Here is a 27,921-nt window from a genome sequence, read left to right as displayed (position 1 = left end):
GTAGCAGGAATTCCTTTGCATATTAGGCCACACCTCCATGAAGTAGCCAATCCTCCAAGAACTTACAGGGTCTACTGCAAGACCACGAGGATTGGCTACATCAGAGGGGTGTGGCCTAATATGCAAAGAAGTTCCTGCTACAAAATAAGCCCTAGCAATACTGATTGCCACATTAGGGTCAGGAAGGAATTTTCCTCTGGGCACTATTGGCCCAGGGATCCTAGAATTCTTTTTTTTGCCTCACTGGGGTAGCGGAGCAGGGAGTTAGCTATGAATTCCCTGCACTGTGCAGAGGGTTGGACTAGATTACCCTGGGGATCCCTTCCAGCTCTATGTATCTAAGTGCAGAACCCAGTTCTTCTGGCTTATCATGCCCTAACGGGATATGGGAACACATCTAACGCAACATGGTCAGAGCACCTCTCCGAGTTTACATTTGGTTTACTGCTAATATATGCAGGCTCACAGCACAATCCGGGCAGGCATCAAAGATCGGATTAAGTGGCCGCCTGCAAAGGTCATGTTACTATTTCATGAAAAAAAAATAACTGCAGTAACCTGGGTGGTAAAATAATGCTTTATTTCTTTTATGGATGAACACACACTGCCATGCCACACCCTGGCTTTCCCCTCTACAAAATGTTCTAGGCAGAGCAGGCGGTGGACTCCTCTGAGCAAGTTCCGGGCAGGCTCACAAGCCTGCAAGAGTACCGAAACGTGGACACGTAGCATTCCTGTGGTCTGGTTGGCATTTGGCTGAAGAAAAACTGCGTTGTTCTGCAGTTCCTGTTCATACAGATTCTGATGCACAGTAAATAATAAGCAAAAAAACGAAGTAACAAGGGTTTGTTTCTCTCCCCCTCCCTGTGTTTGAATGACTGAATTGAATTGAATTTATCTCCCATGATGATCTAATTACCACCAACAGTCAACAGAATGAACCGAAAAACAAAAGGAGACACAAAATGAAGAACACTGTGAAAATTATCAGCGTTGCTTTGCTACCTGGGATGGGAGTTTTTACCAACAGCACACGGACGGTAAAAATGTAGAAATCTGCGCTGACATTCAAGCTGTCAAAACAATCAAAAGGAATCACATGTGTTGATATAGTTTAAGAGAAGACCTTGAAAGAGGGGCCTTAATAAGCAAACGAGTGTTACTGCATGCATGCCTGAACACAAGACTTAATATTGGATCTGGAGGGGAGGGACTTGACAAATCATAGACTTACATTCCTTTTATATACAACAAAATGAATTATACAATATTCATACTAGCTGTACATTTGGTCAGAATAATTTACAGGAAGCAATGATAGCAACCAAAAAAATACGTAGAAACTGGAAGGAATTCAAAATGCATTCAGACAAGTTTCAGATAGATGGGACTCTTTCCCTGGGGCTATTCGCAATGGGGAAAGGTGGCTATTAAAGAGCAGGTTAGGTTTAGAATTCCAGGAAAAAAGGAATGCACATTTGCAACTATAAAGCTCAGATTTTACTAGCATCACTAATGAGGGATGCCAGCCTCCAGGTGGGACCTGGGGATCCCCTGGAATGACAGCTCTTCTCCAGACTATAGAGATCAGTTCTCCGGGGGGGGGGGGGGAATGGTTCCTTCAGAGGGTGGACTCTATGGCATTGTACCCCACTGAGGTCCCTGTCCTCCCCAAATCTCCAAGAGTTTCCCAACCTTGAGTTGGCACCCCTACCCCCCTATCCCCCGCAGGTGGCCAGGGCAGACCTGGCAACTGGAGCCATAACAAAAAATTTTGGGGTACACACTTTTGACCGTCAAAGCTCCCTTTGTATCTGCCGAAGGGAGCATCGACCCTCAAAAGCTTGAACCCCAAATTCTTGTTGTTCTCTAAAGTGCTACCAGATTTGAATCTGGCTGTTTTACTGCAGCCTTTGAAATGATAAAATAATGCAACCAAGTTGTCTTGTTAGCACTGATCAAAAATGCATACATTATTTGACATGAAGGTAACATTTGTAGTTTTAGAACTGTAACAGCTGGCAGAGACTGCAGGGCAGGGAAGGATAAGGAGGGAGGGAGGGAGGGAGACGATTCCGTGTGTACAGCAAGGGTGAGACAGGAAGTACCACCCCCATTTACTCTAGGCCACAGCAAAGCCTTAGGAGACACCGATCACATTTCCCCCACCCAACCCTTCATCTATGACAATGAGGACCAGAAACTTCTTCTCATGGTTCTTGGGATTCCATCAAGACTGAGTAGGGTTGCCAATCCCCAGGTGGGGGCAGAGGATCCCCCGCTTTTGGAGGCCCTCCCCCCGCTTCAGGGTCATGAGAAAGCAGGGGGGGGGGGAGCGAAATGTCTGCTGGGAACTCTGTTATTCCCTATGGAGATTTATTCCCATTGAAAATAATGGAGAATTGATCCGCGGGTATCTGGGGCTTTGGGGGGGCCTGTTTTTTGGGGTAGAGGCACCACATTTTCAGTATAGCATCTAGTGCCTCTCCCCAAAATACCCCCCAAGTTTCAAAAAGATTGGACCAGGGGGTCTAATTCTATGAGCCCCAAAAGAAGGTGTCCCTATCCTTCATTATTTCCTATGGAAGGAAGGCATTGAAAAGGTGTGCCGTCCCTTTCAATGTGATGGCCAGAACTCCCTTTGGAGTTCAATTATGCTTGTCACAGCCTTGATCTTGGCTCCATCCCTAATGTCTCCTGGCTCCACCCCCAAAGTCTCCTGGCTCCACCCCCAAAGTCCCCAGATATTTCTTGAATTGGACTTGGCAACCCTAAGACTGAGAGGGTTCTGAACTACAGGATACAAAAGCCACCAGATAGATTGCTTTGCTCTCTTGACTACAAGCAGGGCCTGCCCTAGACTGTCTGGCACCCTAGGCAAGGCTAACTACTGGCACCCTCCCCCTCTGCACTGAGTCATATGCGGGTGCCCACTCTAGTGCCCCCAGAAGGCCAGCGCCCTAGGCAATCATCTAGGGGCACAGCCGGCCCTGATTACAAGGTAGGTGTTGTTTCTTTTTAAAGCAAGATATTTGATGTTAAATAAGGATGATTCTGTCTCACGTAGATAATTGCAATTAATACATTAAAAGAATCTATGGGAAAGACTGCTGGGTGCTTTAGAAGAACTCCAAGAAAGCTAAAGCAAGAACGCTCAGCGTCATCATTTGCTATGTTTCGTCTCCCCCTTCCCCCTCCTTACCAAAATGCATTGCAAAGAATCCACACAAGGCCGAAGTAAAAGGGAGCAACAGGTAAAAACTATATACAGAAATCTGTACAGGACATGAACTTAATTATATGTTAGTGGTCGCTACAGCAGCATTTTGTACAAGGGAATCTTCTGCCCAAGGGAGTTGCATGGTAGCGAGAGCGGCAAGAAGGTGATGGGCAAACAACGCATTGATCAGTATCTCTGTAAAATAATTGTGCTATAATCTTTATTCCATGGTTGGTAGTTTAAGCTGAAACAATGAAGCACGAACTAAAGGGGTTCCTACTACAAACCGATGGTGGGTTTCCACTGCTACTGCGTGAATCCTTCCAACGCAAAAAAGGCCTTTTTTAAAATAGTCATCTAGTGATTCTTGGGGTCATCTCCTTCTGAGTCCAATTTCCTGATCGAGCATCTTATTCCAGAAGTCACTTCATGGCAAGAAAGGTATGAAGATCCTTTTTGTTGGTTTGTTTTTTTTCTTAAGCAGCAGTTTCTGCTGAGTTCCTCATGCTTAAACGTTCTTCCGTTCAGGAAGGAGTCATGATCCGGTAGAAAGCAGGTGAGCTGCTTTTGCTTTTCAGTTTTGGGAAAGACATGGTCATGTAATGCTCCTTTGTCCAGGAAGAAAAAAAACCCAAAACCAGAGATTCAGTTGCATAATTCTTATTACGAATGGCCTTGTGCATTCCGAGCACAAGCCCCGTAGGGTTAATCCTCATCTTCGTCATCTTTTGTTGAAACTACTGGAATTTTGTCCTGGACTTGGAAACAATCCTCATAGAAATTGACGATGGACTTGTATAAATGCTGCTCCAGGGCTGGAGGGAAGTAATGGCCCTCGTCAGGGTATATCTGGAAAAGAATGAATGAGAGGGTGAGCAAGACTTTCATGTCCTCTCTCATCCAGCCAGAACGTGAACCAATGGATCAAGCTGGGAACCAGCCCCGTAGCTAGGGGCCATGAGGGAAGGGGGCTGCAGGGTGAGAGTAGGAAGTTGGAGTGGCAGGGGCTACCCCCTCCCGTTCTCCTCCTGCACAATTTAAATTGCATGGGAAGGGCATGTAAGAAGAAGAAGAAAATATTGGATTTATATCCCGCACGCCACTCCAAACCTCAGAGTCTCAGAGCAGCTCACAATCTCCTTTATCTTCCTCTCCAACAACAGACACCCTGTGAGGTGGGTGGGGCTGAGAGGGCTCTCACAGCAGCTGCCCTTTCAAGGACAACCTCTGCCAGAGCTATGGCTGGCCCGAGGTCATTCCAGGAGGTGCAAGTGGAGGAGTGGGGAATCAAACCCAGTACTCCCAGATAAGAGTCCATGCACTTAACCACTACACCAAACTGGCTCTCAAGACTCTAAGAGCAACAGCCACCCCTCCAGCATGATTTAAAGGGCCCACCAATCAGCTGATTAAATCACGCAGGAGGAGGGGAGGGACAGCCCTGAGATGAGGAGTCAGGACCCCCCCAAAATTGTCAGGGGGCCAGGCCCCCTGGTTAGCTACAGGCCTGCTTGGAACCCACTTTTGGAAGAAACCAGATTCAGCCAGTATGAGAAAAGCCAATTCCATTTCCCCCCTCCCATCTCAAAATCAGCACAGGATCAGCACCAACCCTCTGCTGACTTACTTGCCTTACTTGTTATATATGGGAAGGCTTCTAAATGGGGCTGCACTGACTTGGATAGCCCAGGCTAGCCTGATCTCATCAGAACTTGGGAGTCCTCCAAGCACTACCAGGGTCATGATGATGCTGAGGCAGGCAATGGCAAACCACCTCTGAAAGTCTCTTGCCTTGAGAACCCTCCGACCCCAGTAAGCAGTGACGCCAAAGTCAGCTGTGAGTTGACAGCACTTCCCACCACCACCACCACCACCACGAAATGCGTCACCCTGACCTGGATGGCCAACCTTGTCAGAAGCTAAGCAGGGTCAGCCTGGTGGGTATTTGTGGGAGTGTAATGTGCAAGGCTCTATAGGGCTGAGAGCTGAGACGGCAAAAGGAGTGCTGTGCATAGAAGCTTTGTAGTGTTGTGTGAAAAAATATGCTATGTCTGTGTTATGTACGCATGCGTCCCTTGTTGTTGGGCAGAATATATTCAATGCTTTATAGGCTGTTGCAGGTGGAATGCTGTGATGTCATATAGTTAATAAAAGGAGGTGCAGAGGTGGCTGGAAAGGTGAAACTGATCCTGCGCAAACACATCCTGCACGCTGCTGTACTTTATCAGACGTCTCCCTGTGTTTTCTTTTCCTGTGTTCTTCTTTCTCTTCGCACCACAAGTGTCAGAGCTGGACTCCGACAGGTATTTGGGTGGGAGGCCATTAAAGAAGTCCAGAGGCAGGCAGCAGCAAACTCCCATCTGTTTGTCGCTTGCCTTGAAAACCGTACGGGGTTGCAATAAGAGTGTGAGTTAACGGTACTACACACACACACACACACACACGCATACAAAATGGGTCATCCTGATCATCCCATTCCAGCCTTCCTTAGCTCTTATCTGGAGGCAGAAGCCAGGCATGTAAAAATAATTTATCCTGCTTGTTATTTCCCATCGTAAGAACATAAGAGAAGCCATGTTGGATCAGGCCAGTGGCCCATCCAGTCCAACACTCTGTGTCACACAGAGGCCAAAAAAACCCAGATGCCATCAGGAGATCCAGCAATGGGGCCAGGACACTAGAAGCCCTCCCACTGTTGCCCCCCAGCCAAGCACCAAGAATACAGAGCATCACTGTCCCAGACAGAGAGCTCCATCAATACCTTGTGGCTATGGCTATTGGGGACCTCTGCTCCATATGTTTATCCAGTCCCCTATCTCTTCCTGCTAGCAGTCAACTTCATGGCCAAGTACCTGTCAGAAATGCTACCAAAGGGGGCATTGATGCAGACACAGTTTGGGGGTCCTGAATGCTGAGGAGACTCTCTGTTATCTAGTATATTTGTTAAAAAAAGAATGAGACTGTCCTTCCCTCCACAAAAAATTCCTCCCCCCCCCTCCCGGTCTCTTTGCTCTTGAAAGGTCGAGAGTGGCAGAGCACTGGCCTCTTACTTTTCTGCTTACAGTAAGTTTAAGCAGCTTAGATAAAAAAGCCTACAAAAATCAATAAAATGATCAAAATAACAAAAATAATCACTGAGGCAACAGAGACATAAAAACCATGTTGAAACACCACCAGTAAAAGAAGTGCAAAAGCAGTAATAAAAGCCAATATATAAAACAATGGGAGAGGGGGGGTCAAAAAACCTCTTCTATAAAGAGCAACCCCCATTCATCAGAGGGTAGTTGAAAAGAACAAAAAGCCCATGAAAATAAAACAGCTTTCATCTGTTGCCTAAGAGCCAGGTGAAATTGGGCAGAAAGGCCATGGGGAAAGATGGCAGACGTAAATTTCAGAAGTGAGGTGGGCTGTGGGTTGCTGATCTGAATGAAAGGAGAAGTTGACATGGGGTGGGCAAGTATGCTGGTCTTTGGACTTCACAAGCACTTAGAATGGTGCCCAGAAATGCATTCAAAATTAGTGCAAGCATCAGCTAAAAGAATGGGTGTGGGTGCGAGGAGGTAACAGAAGTGAAAACTGGCCTACTCAAGTTTTTGAGAGTTTTTAATATTCTGGAGGGGAAAGATTAATGGGAGATTTCCCTTCTTCATCCTTGATTCATCGTCTGCTGTAATTATGGAATTTGCAGTTCTGAATTTTTCCCCAAGCTAACTCTTAGAAGTAGCCTATGGAAAGGTCATGACTGCAGATCTTTCTGACTGGTTCATCAAGCTCCTGGCTCCTCCCCTCCTAATATAATTGTTTTTGCTTTCTCTGCTGCTTTCCATTCTCAGCCTCCATGTTTCTCAGATGGTGCTACACGTCTGCAGCATCGTAAGGAAGTATGTTTATAGATTACTGGTAATCACCAGGAGTCAAAGCAATGTGGGATACGCAGAATTGTCGAATCACAGAGTTGGAAGGAGCCATACAGGCAATCTAGTCCAACCCCCTGCTTAATGCAGGGTCAGCCTACAGCATCCCTAACAAGTGTTTGTCCAGCTGCTGCTTGAAGACTGCCAGTGAAGGGGAACTCACCACCTCTCTCGGTAGATGATTCCACTGTTGAACAACTCTTACTATAAAGAAGCTTTTCCTAATATCTAGCTGGTACCTTCCCATCCTTAATTTAAGCCCATTATTGTGAGTCCTTTCCTCTGCTGCCAACAGGAACAGCTCCCTGCCCTCCTTTAAGTCACGGCTCTTCATCATGGCCCCCCTCAGCCTCCTCTTCTCCAGACTGAACATTCCCAAGTCCCTCAGCCTGTCCTCATAGGGGTTAGTCTCCAAGCCCCTGATCATCCTCCTCGCTCTCCTCTACACCTGCTCCATTCTGCCCACCTCCTTTTTGAAATGAAGCCTCCAGAACTGCACACTATATTCCAGGCATGACCTGACCAATGCAGCATACAGCAGGACTATGACATCTGGCAATATGAGAAACCTCAGATGACCTGCCGGGCAAAAACAATTTCTGCTGAGCAACACAGGGTTTATGATCTCCGCATTTGCATTATCACCTCTGAATTCCCATTATCACCCTGGTAGGGATGCAAGCTGCAATTACAGAAGACTTTACCTGCAAGCTGTAATTAGCCTTTGCCTTAATTAGGTGAGTAATGAGGTCAGCAGTGTGCTGGAAGTGGATTTTCTCTGTAAAAACAGATTAAAATCAGCAAGTGTCAAAGAGTACAGGTGAAGAAAAATTTTTAAAATGAGATTTTTAAACATGCAAAAGGTGCTGAGTGGCAATAGGTTGGGAACTTACCATCGGCAGTCGCATGGATGATCAAGAACTTCTGGTCTTTCGTTGACATGACTCTGTGGGATAGTTTGGTGATCTGAGAAGAGGGAAAGACAGGTGAGCGGCAGAATTTTTATGCACAGACACCAGTAACTCTTTCGTTGGTCTTAAGTGAGCAGAAGAAGTTGCCTTCTGCTGAATCACACCCTTGTTCCATCAAGGCCAGAACTGTCTACTCAGACTGGCAGTGGCTCTCCAGCATCTAAAACAAGGGTGGCCAAACTGTAGCTCAGGAGTCACATGTGGCTCTTTCACACATATTGTGTGGCTCTCAAAGCCTCCGTCAAGAGGCTTGGAGAAAGCATTTCTGTCTTTAAATGCAGAATGCATGAAAAGTTAAAGTTGTTTTCTTTCCACCTCTCCCTCCCCTCCCATCTTCCTTCCCAGTTCTCAAACATATGACATTCCTGTCTTGCGGCTCTCAAACATCTGATATTTATTCTATGTGGCTCTTATATGAAGCAAGTTTGGCCACACCTGATCTAAAACCTACACCTTTAAACTGGAGATGTCAGGGATTGAACCTGGGACCTTCTGCATGCCAAGTAGATGCTCTCCCACTGAGCCACGGCCTCCTTGATGTCCACTAAAGAAGCACTAACAAAGGGCATGCTTTGGAGAGGTACAAAGCACACATACAAAAAAAAAGAGATGGGTTTTAGATTTATGGAAGCAGAACCCTTAACCAGGGGGATGCCATGTTTTTTCTTTTTTTCCTTTTTGGAAAGAAACCTATTGACAAAATAAGTTTCAGAAGGTGTGGGTCGTAGCCTTTAACAAGGCATGAAACCTTTCTGCCCAATGCTCCTAGGTGTTAGGATATGAACCTTTGTTTCAGCAATGAAAGATGCAGCAGGTGACATCAGAGAGACCAGACTCTCTTGGTCTGAGGGTCCTGAGGACTGTACCACCTCTCTTACGATGTTACCCAAAGACCAGACTGCAGGGATTTTTTAAAATATGCAATGGAGCCTTTAAAAATCCCATCTTCTCCAGCTAGCCCCATTTATCATCATCATCATGACTCTCTTTGTAGCAAGAATTGCTTTGCATATTAGACCCACCCTGATCTGATATAGCCAATCCTCCAAGAGTTTACAGGGCTCTTCTTACAGGGCCTACTGTAAGCTCTTGGAAGATTGGCTCCATCAGAGATGTGTGGCTCAATATGCAAAGGAGTTCCTGCTACAAAAAAAGCCCTTGTGTGGCCATTGTTGTTAATTTATTCAATTTGCTTAGCCACCCCATCTTGGCCTAGGCTGGGCTCTGGGCAAAGTACATCAGATAAAAATGATACACAAGTTAAAACATCATAACAATTCAGATTAAAATAATAAAATAAAAAAAAAATCCAATGGCATCTTGCTAATTGTGTTCTTCTTCCAGACTATTAGAGCATACGGGGTGGGGATGCACAAAAAAGAAGAAAAGGTGCCAGCCGATGCTGTCCTCAACCCAAAGCCTGGCAGAATGTCACGGCCTTACAGGCCCTGCAGAATTGCAGAAGGTCCCACAGGGCCTGGATGTCATCTGACAGAGAGTTCTACCAGGTTGGGGCCAGGACTGAAAAAATCCTGGCTCTGCTCAGGTTTTTTCCTGCTCTTAAACCACATCTTGTGTTTATGCTAGTAACAGATGCCGTTATTGCTGGCTGGGCTATTGATGCCCTTACCTCATATGCTTTATTATCAATTCCTAGGAGTCCCAAATATCTTTCCGAAAAGGCTGAAGCTGAAAAAGAGAGAGAGAAAGAGAGAGATTGGCTAGTTGTTAGTTAGGCATAAAACCGAGGGCATTTCTTTTATGCCTCGACATACCCATCCAGGCATTCTGCTCCCCAACATGAAATGCATCAGGGTCACAAGAAATTGCTCTTCCAGCCACAAGGGCACCACCAAAACCAACACGGGCACCACCAAAACCAACACGGGAATCAACCAACGGGAAAATATTGTCAGTCACGGGATGCAGCGGCAAAGTTATGACAAAAGTTAATGAAAATCTGGAATGTTTTCAGCTCAGTTTCTCATCCCAGAAAATCTGAATTAAAAAATAAAGCAATGCGGAACACAGCATTTTAATTTAGCACATGCTCCGCGTGCACTGGGAGCTATCAAAAATGGCTCGACGGGCACACCATTATGCAAATGAATAATACAATTTGCATATATTTGCTGAATTTGCTTCCTCTTTGCTTACTTTTCACTTGGAGAGCAAAGAGATTATTCCGAGCATGGAAATGGTCTCCCTCTGGCCAAAGGATATTCTGCTCAGTCCTTTCCCCGACTTCTGAAATTTCACAGATGTCGGCCATACACTGCCCTGACCTGGATGGCCCAGGGTAGGTAGCCCAGTCTCTTTTTAATTTATTTTGTATAGTGTGTGTGTGTGTGTGTGTACATTCCTGGAAGTCATGGCTGACTTCTGGTGACCCCTAGTGGAGCTGGGAGGCAAGCATGTTCAGAAAAGTGGCTTGCAGACTACTTCTGTGTCCCAATCCTGATATTCCTTGGAGGTCTCCCATCCAGGTATGTTTGGCCCTGCTTTACTTCCAAGATCTGATGAGATCGGGCTTGCCTGGGCTATCCAGGGCAGGGCAGGTAGCTCAGTCTCATCAGGTCCTGGAAGTTAAGCAGGGTTGGATGGGAGGTCACCAAAGAAGCCCAGGTTTGCTACGCAAAGGCTGGGAGGTCACCAAAGATGGAAGGTCACCAAAGAAGCCCAGAGTTGCTACACAGAGGATGGCAGTTCACCAATGTTAGATAATTCTTATATTCTCAGAAGCATATTATACAAATCACCCAAAACTCTGTGTAAAACAACAAGTTAAACTTTACCGGAGAACTATTTTACAAAGGGATAACTAATGTACTGCAAGATATAGCATAAAACTGAAGAAGAGAAGCAGTTGGCTCACAACTGAAAAAGAATGCTCAGAAATGCAAATTAGCACCCTCAAACTAACCAATGAACAAACAGTACTTCGCCTTCACATTACTTGATGTGCTGTCAACTTGTAAATCCTAACAACCAAAGATGGGAGGTCACCGAAGAAGTCCAGGGTTGTTATGCAGAGGTAGGCAATGGCAAACCACCTCTGAACATCTCTTGCCTTGAAAATCCAATGGGCTAGAAGCATGTCCCCCGCCCCCCCTTAAGGGCAACATAGAAGCTGATAGGGCTGCCTGTATAAGAAGGCCAGATGAGGAGGTTGCCTCAGGCAGTGGAGTCTGAGAAGGTGGCAACATCCCCCATGACAGTCACCAACCAGCTTCCTGTCCTACCTGACGACTTCCACAATCACCTCCCCCACCTCTGTCTTGCCCCTGCCTTGTCTGCCCCTTTCTGCTCTGCTCTTATCTGCCTGAAAAGCAGCAACAGAAGAAGAGTTGGTTTTATACCCTGCCCTTCACTACCCGAAGGAGTCTGAGTGGCTTACCATCACCTTCCCTTCCTCTCCCCACAACAGACAGTCTGTGAGGTAGGTGGGGCTGAGAGAACTCCGAGAGAACTGTAATTGGCCCAAGGTTGCCCAGCTGGCTGCATGTGGAGGAGGAGAGTGGAATCAGGGCCAGCATGTGGGAGTAGGTGGGGTAGGCCACCCTGCCTGGAGGCTCCACCAGGTGTCCCCTTACTCCCTTTGCCCCTTTCCTGGCGCTGCTCGGCCGCCGCACTCTTTGGAGGCTTCCTCATTGCCCAGGGCAACGTGGGGGAGAGAGTGATGGGTGGCGCACAAGAGTGCTGCCGTGCCTCCGCTTTCCCCCTGCTGTGCCTGGCCGCTTTCCCTCTGCTTCTAAGGAAGCCTTCGAATACCATGGCGGCCGCTTTCTGCTCTTTCGGGGCCAGGCGCAGCAGGGGGAAAGCGGAGGCACGGCAGCACTCTTGTGCACCACCTGTCGCCCTGCACGATGACATCACTGGTGACATCAACGTGCTGCACGCGCGTGAGTATGTGCAAAAAAACCCCCAAGAGGGGCTGGGGGGCACCACAGGGGTCTGCCAGTAGTGACAGAACCCCTAGTGCTGGGCCTGTGGGGAATCAAACCCGGTTCTCTAGATCAGAGTCCACCACACTTAACCCACTACACCAAGCTGGCTCTTAGAGGAAGGAATGCTGCTTTGCCTCTTTTCAAAAAGTGCAGAAAAATGCACACCTCCCAGTTTTCACAAGAGCTAGATCTGAGTGCAGCCGCATCTTAGAGACCAACAGGGGTATAAGCTTTTGAGAACCAAATTTCCTTTCTGAAGACTGCTGGAAGGGATATACCTTCCACAACTTCTGTTGGTCTCGAGGGTTCCACTGGACTTGGTTCTTCCACTGCAGACCAAGCCCACTATCCTCCGGAACCCCATTTTCACAACATCCCCCTTTTTTTGTGAAAGTCTGCCCACCATTTAGGTGGTTTTGCCAACACGACAGCCATGTTGTTTTGAAAGCAAGGGAGCACTGTCAGTTGAGCCGGCACCAAAAGCGGCTATGGCAGAGCCGACGGCAATGCCTCTATTTGGAGACTTAGGGTTGCCGGGTCTGTTGGAAAATACCTGGAGACTTTGGGGGCGGAGCTGGGAGAGGGTGGGGTTTGGGGAGGGGCCTCAGCATAGTAGAATGCCATAGAGCCCACCCTTCAAAGCAGCCATTTTCTCCAGGGGAGCTGCTCTCTGCCAGCTGGAGATCAGTTGTGAAGGCGGGAGATCTCCAAGTCCCACCTGGAGGCTGGCAACCCTATGAGTGCAATCCCTGAGCCGGAAAACACAAACCATGTGACCTCCGTTTGTCTGATTGGGTTGGTTCTTACCATACAACTTGAAGTCCGTCAGTGGGGAAAGAGCAGCGCCGCACGTGAAGACTTGCTCTTTGTTCTCCTCTCCGGAAAGAAGGATGTAAGCACTCAGGTAGCCGCCATAGTCCTGAGAAGCAAATACCGTAAGTTCACCAGCACAATCTTAACAAGCGTTGAGTCCAGAACGACCTCTGAGTTGCAAAAGTGGAGGCAGAAAGAATCAGCCGAATGCAGATACCAGGTTGGGGCAGGAGAGTATTTAAGGAATTGTTTCAGTTGCATGATCTAAGGCAGGAGACCCAACAGGGTACCCATGGGAACAATGGCATCCACTAACTCCTTTCCTGGTGCCATCAAAAATGGATGGGGCATTAGGTGGGGCTTTTGCCGTTGGAGATTTGATTGGCCACACACATTTTACAAAACATTACTTGGATAGCAACTGTCACCACTGCATAAGGACCTTCACTGTGTGACTTAAGGCAAGATGTAGCAGCCATTTTTTAGTTGGCTCCACCTCTTATGGCAACCATTTTGGGCCAGCTTTTCTGTGCCTGCTCCCACTATACTATGCTAGAATTCCAAAAGTGACCACAGGCTCCAAAAAGTCAAGGATGCCTGATCTAGTGCTTGTCCACCCCCACATTGATATTCTCCTAGTGGAGTGCATCCCAACATTTATTCACACCCTGCAACCCTGCCTGGAGACAAAGCTGACTGACTACAAAGTTTGCGAAGCCAACTAAGTTGCACCTCACCTCTGCAGCCAGTTTCACCAGTGGCAGATTGGAATGCTTTGCTGTTTGCTCCAGGCTGGCCAATTGTCCCATACAGATTCCCCACCACCACCACCCTAGTGCATTCCTGCCCATATTCTTTTGACCAGGGATGCAACAAAATGGCTGCTCCAGGAGGCGGAGCCAGCTTCAAAATGGCTGCCAAAGTGAAGATCATTGTGCTGTGGTGGCAGCTGTTGCCAAGGCAATGCTTTTTAAAAATCACAGCTAATCAGAGCACCAATGAGCAATCAGTAGACTTGCTAGGCAAAAGCCCCACCCACTTTCTAAAAACACTTTGTGGCCATCAGGAAGAGTGGCAGCACATTGGGGGCCCCTGCTTTTGACCAACTGTGTGTTAGGTGGTTGTGTGCTTGTAATCCCACATTCCAATTCCAACCTGTGTATTAGGGTTGCCAAGTCCTCAGGGTTGCCCGGCGATGGACGTTTGTGCACGCGCTCTGTGCGTGTGTGACGCAATGACGTCACCCGGAAGTGACATCATCACGCTGGCGTCATCCCTCATGGCTACTCTAGGCGTTTCCAGGGAGAAGAGTTTTCCCGGATGCTCTAGCCATTTGGGAGGAGAAAACTCTATGGCACCTTCCAGGAGACGTCAATGCGCTCTCGACATCGGGGAGGTTCTCCCCGCTGGCCCAATGTGGGTTGGCAGGTTGGGAACCTCCCGGGAGGGGGAATCCCCGCCTGGACCGGGGACTTGGCAGCCCTACTGTGTATTCATATGTTATGTGTGACAAATCTTCAAGAGGTCAGGATCCCACTGAAGTCTACTCAAGAGGGCTTACTGCCAGGAAACAGTTCTTAGAATGGCACTATTAGTGTATTCCCCTTATTATGAGGCCCATTGAGCTCCACAAATCTAAAACCTTACAGCTGCTTTAGAATCAGAGGAGTAAAAAACAGGTAGACACTGCTGGGCTGTACCAGGGCTTTTTGTGTAGCAGGAACTCCTTTGCATATGTTTCTCCAGGAAACCCTGGAGCTTACACTAGGCTCTGTAAGAAGAGCCCTGTAAGCCCTTGGAGGATTGGCTACATCAGGGGGTGTGGCCTAATATGCAAATGAATTTCTACTACAAAAAAGCCCTGGTGTACCACTGCAGATTTTGGGGGGGGGGGGTGCTGTTTGCTTGAGTGCTTCTCTGTTAAAAAGAGAAAGCCTTACATAAATAAAATTAATGCCAGGCAGAGACAAGATTATAATGTAAGCTTTCCCCTATGACAACAGTTTTTCATGTGCTTGGGAGTATTTGATGACGGGAACAACGGTGTCCCCTGCCCACCCCCCTCGCTGCCCCATCTGATTTGCTATAGTCCAGAAACATATCTATCACTCAGAAGTCTTTGCTTGTCTGCTTCACTGCTCAGAAGGGCATTCAAAGGCATTAGCGCCCCAGATCTTTGGCTAAGGCTTCATCCATTCCGAAGAAACCCTTAATGAATTAATCCAATAATACAGCCTTCCTATATCACCAGGGTGCTCTGAAGACCTGCACTGGCTTCCTTGCAACCCTCAGATACACCTTGACCCTTCCCTAAGAACTCCTTGCTTAAAAGGAAGAAGACTGCAGATTTATACCCCACCCTTCTCTCTGAATCAGAGACTCAGAGTGGTTTACAATCTCCTATATCTTCTCCCCCCACAACAGACACCCTGTGATGAGGTAGGTGGGGCTGAGAGAGCTCTCTCAGAAGCTGCCCTTTCAAGGACAACTCCTGCGAGAACTATGGCTGACCCAAGGCCATGCTAGCAGGTGCAAGTGGAGGAACAGGGAATCAAACCTGGTTCTCCCAAATAAGAGTCCGCGCACTTAACCACCACACCAAACTGGAAGCAGCGACTCCTGCAAATTGTTCTTCCAGCCCCTGCCAGGAAAACCAGCAGCACTTTCAGAGGTCTGCATTGGCTCCTGTTGCAATTTGGCAGGCCTTGAGCGAGAAGTCTTAGCTGTGTGTTGATATCAAAATTATTTAAAAAAAAAAAAAGAATCACCATACTACAACACTTTCGCAGCAATGGCTGTCGCTTCCCTTTCTCAAGACAGGATTTACAAAGAAATGCTGATAGATGGCTCGATTAAAAAAAGCAAACCTCCAAGGCAACCGCCAGTTGTTTAAAAGATGGCCACCTTTAGCATCAGACACGCGCCATAAATCAAGATGGGAGTCTAGTTCTTAAGCCAGCCAGCCCTCGCAAGGTACAGACTGCACTCACCTTTCCAAACACAGCAACACGGGTATTATCAATATATGATTCTTGCATCATTAGTCTAAGAAAAGGAAACAGAACAGATTTGAGTTGCTCAAAGGAAGCATTTGCCTTTAAATAGAAGAAGACAGCAGATTTACACCCCGCCCTTCTCTCTGAATCAGAGTCTCAGAACGGTTTACAATCTCTTATATCTCCTTCCCCCACAACAGATATCCTGGGAGGTGGGTGGGGCTGAGAGAGCTCTCACAGAAGCTGCCTTTTCAAGGAAAACTCCCACGAGAGCTATGGTTGACCCAAGGCCATTCCAGCAGCTGCAAGTAGAGGAGTGGGGAATCAAACCCGGTTCTCCCAGATAAGAGTCCACACACTTAACCACTACACCAAACTGGCTCTCACGGGCATTAAGCACCTGTCCAGTTCCAATTTTGGCAAGAGATGCTCTTGTACCAAAAGGAAAGCAGAAATGAAGCCTTGGGCTGAGGGCTTACCCAGGTTACCTTGCAGGGCTCCCATGGTGCTTATGGAGTAGTTAGACCAAGGATCATTTTAATACCGCAATTACAGACAAGCTTCCCCAAGGTCTAGTAGGGCATTCACCTGACAGCTTCCTTTTGGTCCTTTTCTTCGAAAACACCCAACTTCCTTTTAATGTCGTGCAGCAACTTGGTCCCTTGAAATCCGCTCCCGCGGCCGTCAAACTTCATCACAATGGTGTGGTAGGAGCTGACCATAACGCTCTCCCAATTGACTTCAAACTTTTCTGTCACACTCTGGGTACCAGGAGTTCCATCTCTGAAATGAGGGTGGGGAGGGGAGAGTTTGCTCATCTTATTTACTTTCCCCCAACGGCAAGTTGTTCAACAAACAAGGACAACAGGAAGTGAGATGGCACTTCCTGTTTTCAGACTTCTGGGTAGTATGTAAAGTAGAGGCTGCACATTTCCCCTGTGAAGAAATGCACCTGTTCTGCTACACATCTAGATTTCCATAGAGATATGTGGGAACAAGGGCTGCCAACTCAAGGTGGGCTCTAGAATTCTCCCAGAATTACAGACTATAGAGATCAGTTCCCCTGGAGGAAATGGCAGCTTTGGAGGGTGGACCGCAGGCCCTCTTCATATTAGGCCAAGCTCCCTGATGTAGCCAATCCTGCAAGAGCTTAGAGAGCTCTTAGTACCTCCTCCCCCTCCCACTCTCAAATCTCCAGGAGCTTCCCAAGCTGGAAATGACAGCCCTATCTAGGGTTGCCAATCCCCAGGTGAGGGCAGGGGATCCCCCGGTTTGGAGGCCCTCCCCCTGCTTCAGGGCCATCAGAAAGCGGGGGGAGGGGAGGGAAATGTCTGCTGGGAACTCCATTATTCCCTATGGAGACCGATTCCTATAGGGTATAATGGAGAATTGATCTGTGGGTATCTGGAACTCTGGGGGCGGGGTTGGAGGTAGAGGTACCAAATTTTCCACATAGCATCCAATGCCTCTCCTGAAAAGACCCTCCAAGTTTCAAGAAGATTGGACCGGGGGGGCCAATTCTATGAGCCCCAAAAGAAGGTGCCCCTATTATTTCCAATGGAGGGAAGGCATTGAAAAGGTGTGCCGTCCCTTTAAATGTGATGGCCAGAACTCCCTTTGGAATTCAATTATGCTTGTCACAGCCTTTGCTCCTGGCTCCGCCCCCAAAGTCTCCTGGCTCCACCCCAAAGTCCCCAGATATTTCTTGAATTGGACTTGGCAACCCTAGCCCTATCTAGGATTGCCAAGTCTGACTTAAGAAATATCAGGGGACTTTGGGGGTGGAGCCAGGAACAAGGGTGTGACAAGCACGAGTGAACTCCAAAAGGAATTCTGGCCATCACATTTAAAGGGACCGTGCTCCTTTTAAATGCCTCCTTTCCATTGGAAATAATGGAGGATAGGGGCACCTTCTTTGAAGGCTCATTAGAATTGGACCCCCTGGTCCAATCTTTTTAAAACTTGGGGAGTGTTTTGAGAAGAGATACTGGATACTATGCCGAAATTTTGGTGCATCTAACTCAAAAGCAGCCCTCTGGAGCCCCAGATCAAGTCTCCATTATACCCTATGAGAATTGATCTCCATAGGGTAGAATGGAGAACCCAGCTGAAATTTCCCTTCTCCCCACTGCTTTCTGATAACCCTGAAGTGGTGGGAGGGCCTCCACACTGGGGGATTCCCCTGCCCCCGCCTGGGGATTGGCAACCCCTAGCCCTATCAGGAATACAGGAAGCACAAATGTGCTCATGCTTCCTGTTGACCCAGAAGCCACAACACCCCCCCCCCCCCACATGAAGCTATTTTAAAATGGCGTCTGTCTTAAGGACATAGCTGAACTGAAACAACAGCAAGCAAGTGATATATTTTCTGCTGCTCCCCTCAAGCTCTCAGGTTTTAATTTCTCCAGGGCAACGGCAGCCTCAGAAAACAATGAGAGAAAAGCAGACAATTGTATCCACCTCAGATTTTCCACAACAATTGCAGTAGGTCAAGGCTGCAATAAGATCGGCTGAATTTTTGTGTCGTATGCTTCATTTTCCATTTGTATCCCACCTTTTGAGCCCCTGGGGGAGTTAGCAAAACTAAAATACATGAAAAACCACCCACTGAAATCAAACCAAGTCATTAAGCACCAGTGTCAAAAGAGAATACAAAACAAGAGAACATTACAAACCCCCACAAACGTGTAGCATGAGGTTAGTCCAAAGTGTTCCCAGGTGATAGCGGTGGAAAATATCGCAGCAAGTTAAGACAACCTATGGTTTCCATGGCAAGAGACATTCGGAGGTGGTTTGCCATTGCCTGCCTGTGTAGCAACCCTGGGCTTTGGTGACCTCCCACCCAACTACGAACCAAGGATGACCTTGCTTCGCTTCTGGGATTGGACAAGGTTGCGCCATCCAGATGCTCCCCACAATGCACTGCAAAACCCTGGATCCCATGCACATCGTAGAGGAGGACCATTTTGGCCCCCTTCCTGGGAATTTCACCTTGGCTACCAAAGTGAGCTGGGGACACCCTGGAATAAAGAATTCTAGTGGGAAGGTACCGCGACGCTCCCCACAGCAAAGCGTTTTCTCTTGTGGCCCCTAAAATATACATTTTTGGGCAGGATAATTATTTAGGGAAATGGCACTTCCTGAGGTATCCTGGTTCCAAACTATTCAGGATTTGAAACACACATGAGAGCTAAATGCAGGGATTTTTTTTTTTTAAGCAGGAACGCACAGAAGCGCAGTTATGGCTGGCTTGGCGTCAGGAGGTGTGGCCTGATATGCAAATGAGTTCCTCCTTGGCTTTGTCTACAAAAGGCCCTGTGTGCAGGGCTGGTGCCGAGGGTTTTGCCACCCCAGGCAAGACTATGCCCCTCACCCTCCAGTGGGGGAGGGCCCCCAGCACTGGCCCAAATCAGGCCCTGTTTGCATGGAGGGCTCCTCTCCTTGCAAACGCCCCCTCCCCGTTCGATCTTCCTGCAGTGCGGGAAGGCCGAGCGGGGCCAGATGGCCCAGTTTGCAAGGAAGACTCCTCTTGAGGAGCCTTCCGTGGAAATGCCCCCCATTTGACCCCCTCCCCGCTCTACCTCGCCCTTGCAGGACGCTGGGGGAAGGAAACAACACTCTTTCGGCTCTGAGGAATCGAGGGAGCTCATCTGATCCCTCAGAGCCGAGAAAAAATGAGTGGGAGGCTCAGGGACGGTGTGAGCGGGGAGGGGGCGCCCGCCCCTACCGGGAGCTGGCGCCCTAGGCAATTGCCTAGTTTACCAACTCCCACGAGCCGGCCCTGCCTGTGTGAAACAATGGTGATGCCAGGGGGTGCGGCCTAATATGAAAATGAGTTCCCGCTGGGCTTCTACAAAAAAGTCCAGGCATACACATGAAGCTGCCTTATACTGAATCATCGGACCATTGGTCCACCAAAGTGAGTACTGCCTCCTCAGACTGGGAGTGGCTCTTCAGGGTCTCAGGCAAGGTCTGTCACATCACCTACTGCCTGGTCCTTTCTAACTGGAGATGCCAAGGATTGAACCTGGGCCCTTCTGCATGCAAAGCAGAGGCTCTTCCACTGAGCTACAGCCCCTCCTCTTGATAACAAGATAACTGGCAACTAAATGCATCTTCAGGCAGGAAACTAGGCAGCTCTGTTGGAAAGGGCTGGGGGGGGGGGGGGAGACTGCAAGCCCTGCAATCCCAGGCACAAAAAGTCCCAATGCAGCTGCTTCTCAAGCCTCAACCCATTCCCTTTCGGGGGCTGCGAGTGACTGGAGTAAATTCCTCCTACCGTTTTTTTCAAAAACATTCCCTATGCACGTGACTTGGCCAGTCTGCATGTATTCCATGCCCACGCCCTGGCAGCACATCCTCATTCTGCGGCTGTCTAATCAAGTGCTGTTAGTTTGATGAGCCCCAATCTTCCTCAAGCACAGGCATAATGAAGCACATTTCCCCAGAGACCGTTTTGATGTGATGCAACGGCAGGCTTCACGCAGCGCTTTTGTCCTCCCTTGAAGCTAGCTTCAGGGTGACATCTTGGAATTCACCGGCAATGTCATCCCTCATCCGCTGGCAAAGAAAGTGACTGTTTGGCTTCATTTATTTATTTACTGTTGTCCCAGGGGCTCAATAAATTAGAGGAGAGTGGCAGAGAAAGTACTCAGACTAAGGATCCAACCACGGAGCTGCGCAGAAATGCCTTCCACCTGGGAATTTGCCCCAATATTTTGGCCACTGGGAACACACTCTGTGCCAGCTGCAAACTCAGAGCCAGCAGAGTGGAAGGTATTAAGGGAAAGGGCTGTCACGCTCCAAGCATGCTCTGGGCCAGGGGTGGCCAAACTGTGGCTTGGGAGCCACATATGGCTCTTTCACACATATTGTGTGGCTCCCAAAGTCCCCACAGCCCCAAAGTCCCCACAGCAACTTGGAGAATGGGTTTAAAGTTGCTTTCTTTCCACCTCTCCCTCCTTCCCCATTTTCTTTTGTTCCTGTGTTGTGGCTCTCTAACATCTGATGTTTATTCTGTGCGGCTCTTACATTAAGCAAGTTTGGCCACTCCTGCCCTAATGTACTATGAATGGGCATGGACCGAAGGAGCTGGAGACCAGAAGGGGAGATGGCTCAGTGGTAGAACATCTGCCTGGCATGCAGAAAAATCTGCCTGGCATGTTTGGTAATAGCCTTGCTAACCTAATAAGGAGGGCTTTAAACTAAATTGTATGGGGGAGCGAGACAATCATTCAAAGCCTCGTATGATGCCAGAAACTGGGGATAAGAACGTTAAAGGTTTGCAAAGAATGGCGCATACGCTAGGTAATGTGAACTTGCAGGCTTGTATGGAAACTAAACCTTTGGGATGCATAAAATGTGGATTCCAGTGTCTCTACACTAATGCACAGAGTATGGGAAACAAACAGGAGGAACTGGAAGTCCTAATAAAGGAAGGAGACTATGACATAATAGGCCTTACTGAAACTTGGTGGGATGACACTCACAACTGGAATACTAGGATTCAGGGATACAACTTATTTAAAAGGGACAGGCAAATGAGAAAGGGCGGAGGCATAGCAGTATATGTGAAGGAGGTATATACTTGTGAGGAAATATGTGAATCTGACCATGGCAGCTCAGTTGAGAGTCTCTGGGTAAAAATAAAAGAAGAAATAACAGTGATATTATTGTGGGGGTCTGCTATAGACCACCAAGTCAGGCAGAGGACTTGGATGAGATACTTCTACAGCAGATTGCAAAGTTCTCCAAGAGAAGGGATACAGTGATCATGGGAGATTTCAATTACCCGGACATCTGTTGGAAGTCCGACTCTGCTAAAAATGAAAAGTCAAATGGATTCCTGACTTGTCTTGCTGACAACTTCCTTTTCCAGAAAGGGAAGAAGGAAACAAGGGGATTTGCTATCTTGGATTTGATTCTTACCAAAAAGGAAGAATTGATTGAAGAAGTGGAAATAGTGGGCACCCTGGGCAGTAGTGACCATGTGATTTTGAAATTTACAGTCTTAGGGAAGGGAAAAGCTATACATAGTCAGACTTATAGGTCGGACTTCAGAAAGGCAAACTTCGATAAACTTAGAACTATGCTGGGTAAAATCCCATGGTCAGAAATACTTAGGAGGAAGGGGGTTCAGGAGGGGTGGGAGTTTCTTAAAAGCAAAATACTGAAAGCGCAATCACAGATGATTCCTATGAGAAGGAAAAATGGAAAAACCCTAAAGAAGCCGAAGTGGCTCCATGGATAGCTCTCTAAAGACTTGAGAAATAAAAAAGACTCCTTTAGGAATTGGAAGGAGGGCCTTATAACCAAGGATGAATATAAACCACCAGTGCTTGTAGAGAAGAAGTTAGGAAAGCTAAAGCTCAGTATGAGCTTAGGCTGGCCAAAGATGCTAAAAACAACACAAAAGGATTCTTTTCTTATGTTCAGAGTAAGAAAAAGAGCAAGAACATGGTAGGCCAATTGTGAGGGCAAGAAAGTGAAATTGTAACGGGTAATGAAGAGAGGGCGGAACTGCTCAATCCCTACTTTTCCTCAGTCTTCTCTTCTGAGGGAAACGGTGCTCAATATAGCAAAAACAGAACATATAAGGAGGGTATGAAGTTCCAACCTAGGATCAGCATAGGGGTAGTACATAAACACCTAGTTTCTTTAAATGAAACGAAGTCCTCAGGGCCAGATGAATTGCATCCAAGGTTTCTAAAAGAGCTTGTGGATGTAATTTCTGAGCCTCTGGCTATTATTTTTGAGAATTCTTGGAGAACAGGAGAGGTGCCGGAAGATTGGAGGCAGACGAATGTTGTCCCCATCTTCAAGAAGGGGAAAAAAGGTGATCCGGGTAACTACCGACCTGTCAGCTTGACGTCTATACCTGGAAAAGTTTTAGAACAAATCATCGAACAGTCAGTCCTGGAACATTTAGAAAGAATGGATGTGATTACTAAGAGCCAGCATGGTTTTCTCAAGAACAAGTCATGTTAGACTAACCTGATCTCTTTTTTTGAGAAAGTGACTACCTTGCTGGACCAAGGGAATGCTGTAGACATCGTTTATCTTGATTTCAGTACAGCTTTTGATAAAGTTCCACATACTATCCTTGTTGACAAGTTGGTAAAATGTGGTTTGTATTCTGTTACCGTTAGGTGGATCTGTAACGGGTTGACAGATCGCACCCAAAGAGTGCTTGTTCCTCATCCTCTTTCCTCATAGGACTTGTTCTGACAAGTGGAGTGCCTCAAGGATCTGTCCTGGGAACTGTTTTGTTCAACATCTTTATCAATGATTTGGATGAAGGAATAGAGGGAACGCTTATTAAATTTGCAGATGATACTAAATTGGGAGGGGTTGCAAACACAGAAGAAGACAAAAACAGGATACAGGATGATCTTGACAGGCTGGAAAACTGGGCTAAAATCAATAAAATGAATTTTAACGGGGATAAATGTAAAGTTCTGCATTTAGGTAGGAAAAATCCAATGCATGGTTATAGAACGGGGGAGGCTTGTCTTAGCAGTAGTATGTGCAAAAAAGGATCTAGGGGTCTTAGTGGATCATACGCTGAACATGAGTCAACAGTGTGATGCGGTGGCTAAAAAGGCAAATGCAATTTTGGGCTGTATCAACAGACGTATAGTGTCCAGATCACGTGATGTGATGGTATCGCTTTATTCTGCTCTGGTAAGACCTCACCTAGAGTATTGTGTTCAGTTTAGGGCACCACATTTTAAGAAGAATATAGACAAGCTGGATCAGTCCAGAGGAGGACAATGAAGATGGTGAAGGGTCTGGAGAACAAGTCCTATGAGGAAAGGTTGAAGGAGCTGGGCATGTTTAGCCTGGAGAGGAGGAGGCTGAGAGGTGATATGATCATCATCTTCAAGTACTTGAAGGGCTGTCATATAGTGGATGGTGTGGAATTGTTTTCTGTGGCACAGAAGGTAGGACCAGAACCAATGGATTGAAATTAAATCAAAAGAGTTTCCGGCTCAACATTAGGAAGAACTTCCTGACCGTTAGAGCGATTCCTCAGTGGAACAGGCTTCCTCAGGAGGTGGTGGGCTCTCCTTCCTTGTAGGTTTTTAAACAGAGGCTAGATGGCCATCTGACAGCAATGAAGATCCTGTGAATTTAGGGGAAGGTGTTTGTGAGTTTCCTGCATTGTGCAGGGGGTTGGACTAGATGACCCTAGAGGTCCCTTCCAACTATATGATTCTATGAAAATGCTCATGAACCTGGAGAGCTGCTGCCTGCCAGGGTGGACCGAGAAAGACCAATAGCTTGACTCAGTAGAAGGCAGCTCCATGTCTTTGTGTGACGTGTGCATGTGTGTATAAAGTGCTGCCACGCTGCAGCTGACTTGTGGCTTTCAAGGCAAGTGAGAAGCAGAGGTGGTTGGCCATTGCCTTCCTTGGTGGTCTCCCATCCAAGACTTAAGGTGACCCCAGCAAGGGGCTTTCAAGGCAAGTGAGAAGCAAAGGTGGTTGGCCATTGCCTTTCTCTGCAGAGCCTTCCTTGGTGGTTTCCCATCCAAGACGTAAGGTGATCCCAGCAAAGGGCTTTCAAGGCAAGTGAGAAGTAGAGAAGCTAGATATGATGAGGAAGGGGACAACTAACTGCCTGCTCCTTGACTGCTGATGAAAAAACGAAGGGCTGTAGCTCTGAGGTTGAGCTGTATGTTGAAAGCTTCGGGTCTGATCCTGGGCATTTCCAGGTAAAAGATCTCAGTTAGCTCATGTTGAAAAGACCTTTCCCTCCCTGGGTCCCCAAAGACTCATTAACCGGGCTTTTTTGTCATAGGAACTGCTTTGCATATTAGACTACATCCCCTTGATGTAGCCAATCCTCCTGGAGCTTACAGTAGGCCCTGTAAGAAGAGCCCTGTAAGCTCTTGGAGGAATGGCTACATCAGGGTTGTGTGGCCTAATATGCAAAGGAGCTCCTGCTACAAAAAAAGTCCTGCAGGTCATCACCAGTCAAAGAAGATAACGCTGAGATGGAGCGATAGTCTGAGCATAAGGCAGATTCTTATATCGCTAAGTATTTGTTGAAATGTGTAGGCATTTATTTACAAAACCCCTTTTTATTTCCAGCGTGAGGCTGTGGGAAGAAACTTAAATCCTCATTTTCACCCTCTTTCCTGTTATAATGCAATGGCTTGAAGAACTGCATGTGGCCACATTTATATTAATACCATCATGAAAATATTTTTGACTAGTTAATCACGCTAAACAGGTAACTTCTACTAGGGTCCAAAAACAGATGGACTCCAGATTCTGTAAGGCTCTATTCGGGGGGCGGCGGGGGGGGGGGAGGTCTCCTACCTTTTGATTCTGTGGGCACCTCTGAAACCCTGACACAAGGCCAAGTGGGAACAATCACAAAACAGCTGCCATAGAGATGGAGCCAACTCCAACGTGTCAGGGAAACAGGTCATACATAACTCTAATAGTAACTCTTCCAGGTAGATATTCTGTTTTATAGGATGCCATTTAATGTGTACATCCAGGGGTGAAATTCTAACAGGAGCTCCTTTGCATATTGGACCACACACCCCTGATGTAGCCAATCCTCCAAGAGTTTACAAAAAAGAGCCTTGTAAGCTCTTGGAGGATTGGCTACACCAGGGGTGTGTGGCCTAATATGCAAAGGAGCTCCTGCTAGAATTCCATCCTTGTGCACAGACTATCAGAAACCTTGCTAGGCTCCCCTCCCACACAGCCCTGCTCACTTAATGAAAGCATAGGTTTGCCAAACCCTTGGTCAAGGCGGGAGTTCTCACAATTTCAAGGGCTCCAATCAACTGCCAGACAGCAGGCTGGCAGGGGAAGCCCCACCCCCAAACAGCCCCTCCTGTGTTGACGGCATCATGATGACATCACCCAGTAGTGATGTTATTGTGCTGGGCTTCGACACTCTGGCATTTGGCTGAAATTCTAAGGGAAGCCTAGTAAGATCTGGGAACCCTATGAAAGAACTTGGCTGGCACCAGGGAAGGCGGTAGGTGCCACATTGGGGACTCCTCCTGTACCCCAAGTTAATGCTCAGCCTCTGATCAACTGCACCCCATTGTCACCCCGCTAAGGTCTCCTCTCTGCCATGTTTTGGTTTGGCTTTCCAAGGCAGGTGGAATTTTTTAAATCAAAAGGTACTAGATGTTCTCCCCCCTCCCCAAATCTAGCAAATTGCAACCTTGGCTGAGTGTTTGGACACACTCTGAAAATTAAGCAATTGATCATGTTACTCACACCACCAGAAGTAATGGATAATGCATGTCTTTCGTGAAGACAGCCGGCTTTAAAATTTTCATTGGCAATTCTAGATAAAGACAGAAAAAGAAAGGAAGAGGGGTGGGGGGAGGAAAGAAGGGAGAAGAAAATCATTTACATTTGGGAAGACGGCTGTTGCACTGAATAGGCTTTTTTCTTTTCTTTTCTTTTCTTTTGGTAATACTGTGAGTACTTCTCGGTGCGGACGAAATGACGTTTGATAAAATAGCTCAGCAAATAACCACCTAGCGAAATAGATGCTTTCAAAGAGAAAAGCTGCACCGTAATATCCATGATGACAAGAAATCCAAAGCCGAGGTGCTCTGAGACGCTCTGCCGTGCACCAAACACACAATTAGCAGCCGGCAATATATAATATTTCTCCCTTCAGGCAGGTGGAAAGTGACAGCACCATGAACCAATATTTGGGAAGCGCCAGGGGAGGGAGGAAAGGAAAGACGGAAGCTGAGTGAAATGAAAATGCACCACCGAGAACAGAAGAGGGGCCGTTTCCCTTCTTTGCTTCAGGGGTTTTGAAGACAAAGAGTTTCTGCAGTTCATTTGAAACTCCAGGGGGTTGAGGCTGGCCCTGGCAAAATGGCCAGAAATGAACCAGGAAAGACTTAATTGGATGACATAAATTAAGCAGAGCATTGATAGAAGTTGAATACCTTCCTCTTTTCTTACGGTTACGTATGCTGAAATATTGCATAGCTGTGTCCCACTTAACTTTGGGCACATATCGGTGCCCACACGCTCCGATCATTGGGGGAGAGGCCTCATGCCTAATTGGTGTATAAAATGTCAACCTGGTGTGCCCGCTACCAAAGGCCTGACCATTAAAGCTAGCGACGGTGGCATTTTCTGACACTGTTAAGGCTGGCGTGAGCTAATGGGTTTAAACGGTTTGCTTCACAATCTTTCCCTGACACTCTTGCCTAATTAATTATTCCATCAAACCGGCTAACGGATGGCAGATGCGTATCATTAGCCCCGCGACTTCCCATGGAAAGCCGCTTGGCTTTAAATATACACAAAGCCAGGGCTGTGCGGGTGCAGATACGACGGAGCAGGCCTCAGGAACACTGGAGGGTCACACACAAATAGGCGTTCAATTACTGTCTGCACATATTTACTGCTTTGTCGATTCGGTGACGCCCACGCCGTGCGTTGGCAAAGTCTGGGGAGAGACAATCTCACCAACCCTGGGCAACCACTGTGTGTTCTCCGTGCTGCCTCCCAAATAGACTGTGACACGGAAACAGAGTCTATAGCTGGGCCTGTCCTAAAATAGTGTGGCGCCATAAATAGTAATGATGTGCAAACCAATTATACATTTGGCAGCACTTTAGGTGACGAAAACACGTTGGTTTTTTTTAGTGTTCCTTTGAGTCCAGAACACAAATGATACATGGCTTGTATAAAATACAAGCTGAGGGCTTGTGAGGGATCGGTGGTGACTTTCATCCTGATGCTGCGACAGTAAAAGTCCTCTGGGCTGTTGGCATGCACCCCCCACCCCCGACCCTCATTTCACAATCTGTGTCAGGAATCTGTACAGGATCTTCTCACTGCCCTACTGGAACGGCATCAGTTGGGAATCGCTTTTCATCTGAACTTCATCTGATCTCTCCCTTCCAGCTTCTTTCAGCTGCAAAGGGGCCAGAACCCTTAAAAATCTGCAGAATCCGGGAATGGGGGGAGGGGGGTGAAGAAAGGAATTAAGGCCAGGAGATCCATGCCTCGCTGTGACGCCCTTTCAACAAGTCTGGCTGCAATCAAACACATT

At 47.4% G+C, this 27,921-nt stretch overlaps 1 protein-coding gene and 1 non-coding gene across 3 annotated transcripts in view; both read right to left on the bottom strand.

The window, feature by feature from the left end:
* Positions 1-3,423: 3,423 nt before the first annotated feature.
* The window catches only part of DPP6 (dipeptidyl peptidase like 6), a 697,605-nt gene continuing 673,107 nt past the window's right edge, over positions 3,424-27,921 (bottom strand). For both annotated transcript variants that reach the window (XM_060248043.1, XM_060248044.1), the window contains exons 19-26: positions 26,112-26,181; positions 16,450-16,644; positions 15,856-15,910; positions 12,860-12,971; positions 9,736-9,794; positions 8,028-8,100; positions 7,839-7,912; positions 3,424-4,069 (exon numbers count right to left, since the gene is read on the bottom strand). In XM_060248043.1, coding sequence (XP_060104026.1) covers positions 3,926-4,069; positions 7,839-7,912; positions 8,028-8,100; positions 9,736-9,794; positions 12,860-12,971; positions 15,856-15,910; positions 16,450-16,644; positions 26,112-26,181 — 782 coding nt within the window. In that variant the 3' untranslated portion in view covers positions 3,424-3,925. The remainder of the gene's footprint in view (positions 4,070-7,838; positions 7,913-8,027; positions 8,101-9,735; positions 9,795-12,859; positions 12,972-15,855; positions 15,911-16,449; positions 16,645-26,111; positions 26,182-27,921) is intronic.
* On the bottom strand, positions 19,868-19,939 carry TRNAA-UGC (transfer RNA alanine (anticodon UGC)). The gene has a single exon. It is a non-coding gene; the product is annotated as a tRNA-Ala (tRNA).

Source organism: Heteronotia binoei, chromosome 10, assembly GCF_032191835.1.
Source record: "Heteronotia binoei isolate CCM8104 ecotype False Entrance Well chromosome 10, APGP_CSIRO_Hbin_v1, whole genome shotgun sequence".
NCBI classification, from domain to species: Eukaryota; Metazoa; Chordata; class Lepidosauria; order Squamata; family Gekkonidae; genus Heteronotia; species Heteronotia binoei.
This window is presented reverse-complemented; position numbering and strand designations above follow the sequence as displayed.